Source organism: Palaemon carinicauda, chromosome 6, assembly GCF_036898095.1.
Source record: "Palaemon carinicauda isolate YSFRI2023 chromosome 6, ASM3689809v2, whole genome shotgun sequence".
Taxonomy (NCBI): domain Eukaryota; kingdom Metazoa; phylum Arthropoda; class Malacostraca; order Decapoda; family Palaemonidae; genus Palaemon; species Palaemon carinicauda.
In genome coordinates this window covers 14,452,557-14,460,056 of record NC_090730.1, presented here as the reverse complement: position 1 = coordinate 14,460,056, position 7,500 = coordinate 14,452,557, and the positions used below count along the sequence as shown (strand labels likewise).

General features: G+C 34.8%; 1 protein-coding gene across 2 annotated transcripts in view; it reads left to right on the top strand.

Annotated features, from left to right (window-relative positions):
* Window positions 1–3,381, top strand: part of LOC137641967 (cuticle protein 19-like) — a 26,477-nt gene extending 23,096 nt beyond the window's left edge. For both annotated transcript variants that reach the window (XM_068374534.1, XM_068374535.1), the window contains exons 2-3: window positions 1,503–1,644; window positions 2,643–3,381. In XM_068374534.1, coding sequence (XP_068230635.1) covers window positions 1,525–1,644; window positions 2,643–2,879 — 357 coding nt within the window. In that variant the 5' untranslated portion in view covers window positions 1,503–1,524 and the 3' untranslated portion in view covers window positions 2,880–3,381. The remainder of the gene's footprint in view (window positions 1–1,502; window positions 1,645–2,642) is intronic.
* Window positions 3,382–7,500: the final 4,119 nt, after the last annotated feature.

The window sequence follows — 7,500 nt, the reverse complement described above, 5'->3', positions numbered from 1 at the left end:
AAGGGGACCAATTTCTACGCCATCTCGGTCTTCTGAAATGTTTACATTTTTTCAAATAATTTCCTCCACTTCTCGTTTGATTCTGCTGTCACTGAAGCACCTGTTATAACTCATATCTTATTCGTTCTTACTTGTAACATGGGCTCCCTCACTACTCATTTAAATTTCATTTCTTTTAACTGCATCCTATTCCACACTTTGAACAGTAAGACCTATTCTAGCCTATAAGAATTGTATTGCATTTTACGCTGGCATGAAAATCAGACATTCATATTCCCCAACTTCCTGCATTTGTCTGGAAATTTATGGCGTTTCTATGATTTAATCATTTCCTTTATCCTGTTTGCAAACCGTTGACCCTTACTGGGTCATCAAATTCTGCTACGTCACCATGTTTTATGACGTTTTATTCTGATGTAGTTTAGAATAACTTTTGCAAGATGTAAAACGACAATAACGATTACCAGATAATATCCACAATTAAAAGAAAAACATGCCAGGAAACACAATCAAAATTAAAGCAGAAAAATGCTGCTAATTCTTAAACTTTTAATTGCCTGAGAACTTTCGCGTTATCTTTGCTTTCTTACGATGATAGAGAATCTATGGTAGAATATTTTTAGATAATATTTTAGTTCTTCTGTTTAATAACATAGTAAAGTACATTCTGTTTAATACCTTTTCAAAGTGTGTTATAACTCAACCGGAAACGTAAATTCCCGACAGATTTTTCTAGTTTAGGTGAATGTGATATATTCCTAATATCATTGCAGAATATAATTACTTATCACACTTTCATTGTGCTATCATAGTTGGTAAAATAAAAATTCATCGTCATGTAGAATGCATTTAACATACGGATCTTTCTCTCATTAATTTGCTTTACCCCAATTAACATACTGTACTAATTAACATACTGTACTTCTAGAAATCTATTTTGAGATTGTAGACTTTATGTTTTTCTTTATTTTTATATACTGAAACGAGTAATTTGTTTCTTAAAGCATGAAAATGGGTCTCTACTTTTCTCCAAGAGATTTAATGTGGCTATTTTATATACATTTAAACAAACAAAAATATAATATGGAAAAAAAATATTCTGATATGCAATTGAATAGCCACAAAATAATTTCTTCCCTTCAACTAACTCTCTTGTAAAAGAACAAACATCCCACACTGTTAAAAATATCGTAATTTTAATCGGGAAATCTCCGTAAAAATATACGGTTCTCAGTCATATTTCAGTAAAATACAGACGACCGTAACTTTACCTTACTTTGTCACTAAATTTTACGGGTTGGTGACCGTAATATCCTTTACGTCAATAAATCCGTTTTTAAAATGGTAAATGGCTGTCAACATTTATTTCATGATTTTTACCGCTTTTTTTTTACGGCAAATTTTTAACAGTGTACGTACATATTTTCATCTAGAAATAATAACCGCCTTAAATATTACTTAACGACAGGTACTTTCCCTTCTCCATTAACTTCCCACCACAGGTAATAAACAACTCGTTACGCAATGAGGATGTCTGGTCTAGCTCCAATGGTCAGTGTCTCGTCTCTACTGATGATGATGATGATGATGGCAGCAATTAATGTTGAGGCGAAGCCTGTTCTGGGACCTTATGATTATCCACCAGTAAGTCATTGTGGTTACTGCAATCTGTGGTCTTTGGTACTAGTTCGTTGCCCAAGGGGAAGTAACTTTTAAAGAATGACATAGATTTATTGAAGATGGGTAATCACTTTCTGATGATGAATGTAATTTTCCAGGAATATTTGCAATTACATATAAACTCACTTTGACAGTTTATGTGTATTTGTATATACATACGCATACTTGAAATTGGTTAGGGTTTCTTAGTTATAAAATACACACATGCATGCTAACCCCCATATTTGTGAAACAATAAAATTTTTATATAAAAGTTAAAATAGGTTGAAGAAGATTTTCGACTATCTTACTCAAGGAGCCATATTCAATATAAATGTTCAATACAGATTATTATAAAACGTTGGTATAAATGCATATATACATAATCATTAGCATGTTTCTTTAATACGGGATAGTTCTAGTGAAAAATCAATGCAAAAACTACTAAAACCCCTTTCAACACTCGAATCATGGATGAATCACATGTGCAGTAAAACTCCTGCATTAATCGTCTGATACGCGTATCCAGAAACTTGTACTTTCTTTCATATATATATATATATATATACATATATATATATATATATGTATATATATATATATATATATATTTATATTTATATTTATATATGTATACTTATATATTTATATATATACTGTATATATATATATATATATATATGTGTGTGTGTGTGTGTGTTTGTATGTATGTATGCATGAATACATTTACCTACACACACATATATACATATATACATATATATATATATATATATACATGTATGAATATATATAAATATATATATACACATATATATACATATATATACATATATATATATATATACACACACATATATATATATAGTATATATATATATATATATATATATATACAAGCATTGATATGTTTATGTGCTTGTGCTATTGCGAAGCTCTTCAAAAAGGCTGTACCTTAATACCATTCATTCTTTAATCCTCAGATGCCCTATGACTTCCGATACGGTATCCGAGACCAATACACAGGCAATGACTTCGGCCACGAAGAGACCAGTAACGGGGACGCCGTTACGGGCCGTTACTACGTCCTCCTTCCGGACGGACGCCGCCAAGTCGTGTCGTACGTCGCCGACCATCATCGCGGGTACGTCGCCACCATCACCTACGAGAACGTGGGTGTCCACCCAAATACGCCCGTTAACGGCTACCAACACGGCTGAGTAGGGAGAGAGGGGACTCGTTGTTTGCCTGTGATACTTTGCGATATATATCATCTTTTTATATTTTTGTATTTTGTAGTTTTGTATGTGTACATGTGTATGTGTATGATTTTAAAGATTGTTATGTGTAAGATAGCGACAGTTGGATAGTACAGAGCCATTCACTTATTTTAGAACGAGTAATTAATCTTAGTTAAATCAGGGTGGAGAAATTGAAATTAAATAGCAGGAGAAATTTGAAAGAGAAATAGCAGGGGGAATCATAAAGAGACAGACCGCTTTGTTAAGGACTTAAACTAGTTATCCGTTTGGGTAGTAATTCGCTGATGTAAATTCTTAATAAAGAATATAACTTTTCTTCCTCTATCATGAATATTATAGAGTAGATATGGAAAATTGGCATTAAATCTCTAGTCTGTTCTCATTTCCTGCTAATGGGCCATTTATTAACAATTTCCACTGAATGAAAGTTTGTTAGAATATTTCTTTGCATGAACTACGATATTTTGTAATAAATGATGATAATTTTTGAGTCTTTTTCATTGAAAAGTGGAAACCAAATGCTTACTTGATTAAAAAATCCGTTTAATCTCTATTTACAAACGCGTGGAACCCAACAAACAATTTCCAAAGACTTATTTCTCTCTTTTATCTTTGGTTTGAATGTCTTTATTATAGCATGGTATCCAATTTATCAATAATATTCGTGGTGTGGTGAGGAGTTAGAACATCACCAGTTTCCAGTGTACCTGGGGGCTGGGGCTGGGGATAACGCTGGAAAGAACTCTGTCATTTGCCACCCAACCACAAAAGCTCTGAGGAAGGCTGACTCTTGCATTTCGCTGCTAAAAAAACTTGCAGGAACCAATAGGGGAGTCGATGCTCACACACTAAAAACAACTGCCTTAGCCCCGTGCACCAGTGTGAAGCAAATCATACCATATGGAGAAAACAGATACTATGCTCAACGAGGTATGCAGCGTCATCACAGGGACACAACGCCCCACCCTCTACAAACTTGCTGGTACGTACTTTCTAGAAATCAGGAGGCATACAACAACAAAAATTGAAAAGAACAAACAAACCTAGGACTCGAGACACCCACTACATCCTCACTTGCCAATTCCAAGTAGCCTTAAGTCAAGGAAGAGCTTTCCTATTGTGGATTGAATGATTATTATTATTATTATTATTATTATTATTATTATTATTATTATTATTATTATTATTATTAGCCAAGCTACAACCCAAGTTGGAAAAGCAAGATGCTATAAGCCCAAGGGCTCCAATAGGAAAAAATAGACCAGTGAGGAAAGGAAATAAGGAAGTAAATAAATAATGAGAACAAATTAACAATAAATCATTTTAAAACAGTAACAAAGTCAAAACAGATATGTCATATATAAACTATTAACAACGCCAAAACAGATGTCATATATAAACTATAAAAAAGACTCATGTCAGCTTGGTCAAAATAAAAACATTTGCTGCAACTTTGAACTTTTGAGGTTCTACTGATTCAACTACCCGATTAGGAAGATTATTCCACAACTTGGTCACAGGTGGAATAAAACTTCTATAATACTGTGTAGTATTGAGCCTCATGATGGAGAAGGCCTGCCTAGTATTACGAACGGAATAGACTTGTCCAGGGAGATCTGAATGTAAAGGATGGTCAGAGGTATGAAAAATCTTATGCAACATGCATAATGAACTAATTGAAGGACGGTGCCAAAAATTAATATCTAGATCAGGAATAAGAAATTTAATAGACCGAAAGTTTCTGTCCAAGAAATTAAAATGAGAATCAGCAGCTGAAGACCAGACAGGAGAACAATACTCAAAACAAGCTAGAATGAAAGAATTAAAACACTTCTTCAGAAGAGATTGATCACCGAAAATCTTAAAAGACCTACTCAATACGGCAATTTTTTGTGCAATTGAAGAAGACACAGACCTAATGTGTTTCTCAAAAGTAAATTTGCTGTCGAGAATCACACCTAAGATTTTAAAAGAGTCATACAAATTTAAAGAAACATTATCAATTATGAGATCCGGATGTTAAGGACCCAACGTCCTTGACCTACTTACAGTCATACTTTGAGTTTGTTGGGATTCAACTTCATACCCCATAATTTGCACCATCCACTAAGTTTAGCTAAATCTCTATTAAGGGATTCACCAACCCCAGATCTACATTCAGGGGATGGAATTGATGCAAAGAGAGTAGCATCATCTGCATATGCAATAAGCTTGTTTTCTAAGCCAAACCACATGTCATGTGTATATAGTATGAAAAGTAATGGGCCAAGAACACTACCCTGTGGAACACGGGATATCACAACTCTTTGAGATCTATTACTTAAAAAATCAATAATAATGCTAAGAAACGACCCACCCACTCCCAACTGTTTGAGTTTGAAAGGAAGGGCCTCATGATTAACACAGTCAAAGGCAGCACTAAAATCAATGCCAATCATACGAACTTCCTGACCACAATCAAGGGATTTCTGTACAGCATTAGAGATTGTAAGAAGGGCATCACATGCTCCAAGGCCTTTACGAAACCAAATTGCAAACTAGGGAGTAGGTGATTACCTTCAGCACACCTATTAAGACGTTTTGCCAGAAGACGCTCAAAAACTTTAGATAATATGGGAGTTATGGAAATTGGGCGGTAATCAGTGGGACTTGAGCTACCACAAACACATTTACATATTCTCCAACAAGTGCTATAAGCTACTCTTCTTGCTAACTAGCGCAAAATAACAGATAGCTTTGGAGCTAAGAAATCTGCTGTCTTTATAAAGAACAAAGGAAAAATACCATTTGGGTCTACACCTCCATAAGCATCAAGGTCCATCAACAGAGCTTTAATCTCACGAGATCGAAAAGCTAAACTAGTCAGTTTAGCCTCAGAAAAACAGGAATGAGGAAGTTCAAGTTTTTCATTATTCTGTTTACTGTCAAAAACATCAGCCAAAAGGGTTGCCTTTTCCTTTGGACAATGCGTGACTGAGCCATCTGGTTTAAGTAAAGGAGGAGCTGTTGCATCTACACCAAAGAGTGCAGATTTAAGGGTAGACCACCATTTATGTTCCTGAGTTGTACCAGAAAGGGTTTCTTTTATGGTTAAATTGTATTCCTTTAAAGTTGAGGCTTAAACTCTGAGCAAAATCTCAAAGCTGAGTATAGTTATTCCACGTCAAACCTGATCTGTTACCCTTCCAAAGATGATAGGCCTCCTGCTTCTCCAAATAAGCACGTCTGCAATCATGATTGAACCACAGTTTGTCCTTCACTCGGTATTTTAGCACAAGAGAAGGGATACACCTATCAATTACGTTGACTAGATTCTCATTCAAAGGGACAACAGGATCTACACTATTATATAATTGTGACCAATTCAAGCACAAAAGATCATGCAAAATCCCATTCCAGTCTGCTTGGGATTTCATATAAATTTTACAAGAGTATGATATATCAGGGGCAGACTGCTCAGTCTTCACTACTAATGAAATCAAGGCATGATCAGATGTCCCGACTGGAGAACCAACCTTACTAGTTATAACGCCAAGGGAGTCAGTGTATACGAGGTCCAAGCAATTACCAGACCTGTGAGTAGCTTCATTTATGATTTGCTCACAGCCTGATTCAGAGACAAAGTCTAAAGCTCTTAAGCCATGGCGATCGGTAGGAGAGATAGAACTTAACCACTCCCTATGGTGAGCATTAAAATCACCAAGAAAGACAAAAGAAGCCTTTCTATCATCTTTTTGTATCTTAGCCATAATGGTAAGAAGACAATCGAAGATAGAATCATCCATGTCTGGATTCCGGTAGATCGAACACAAATAAAAGTTGTTATGCCTGCCACAAACTTTTATTACCTGAATCTCATGACATCCACATTGATAGCAGGACTTATGAGAAGCAGGGTAGTCGGTCCTAATATACACCGCCATTCCCCTGGCCCTAGGGATGGCATCACGTTTCAACATTATTGGCTTCTTAAAACCAGTTATAAGGAGCTCAGATGAGTGCCTCATATTAGAAACCAAAGTTTCTGAGCACAAAAGAATATCATACTGTCTGGACGCAACTGTAAGGTCTTGGATATTTGCATGAAGACCACGAATATTGCAATACAAAAGACAACATTGACGAAATCTAGGATGTACTGGTCCCGGATTTCGCTCAATGTCTCCAGACAGCATAAGAATTAATTGAAATAAAAAAGATGCATCATACCTAAAAACTAGATTAACAAGAATTATAACAAAAACAATATATACAAAATTATAAATAAAGTGATTGATGATACCCATAGACTATAGTAAAAAGTCGGAAAAACTGGTCAACATGGAGGAGCCGATACACCATGCAAGGCTAAATACCCTCCAGGATAGCCACTTCAACTGAAGGGAGGACAGTAAGGATGGTTTTGAGAAGAAAGAGAATCAGAAAAAGGAAAATATATATGAATGAATACATATATATATATATATATATATATACATATATGTATATATATATATGTGTGTGTGTGTGTGTATATATATATATATATATATATTTATATATATGTGTGTATATATACATATATATATATTTATATATA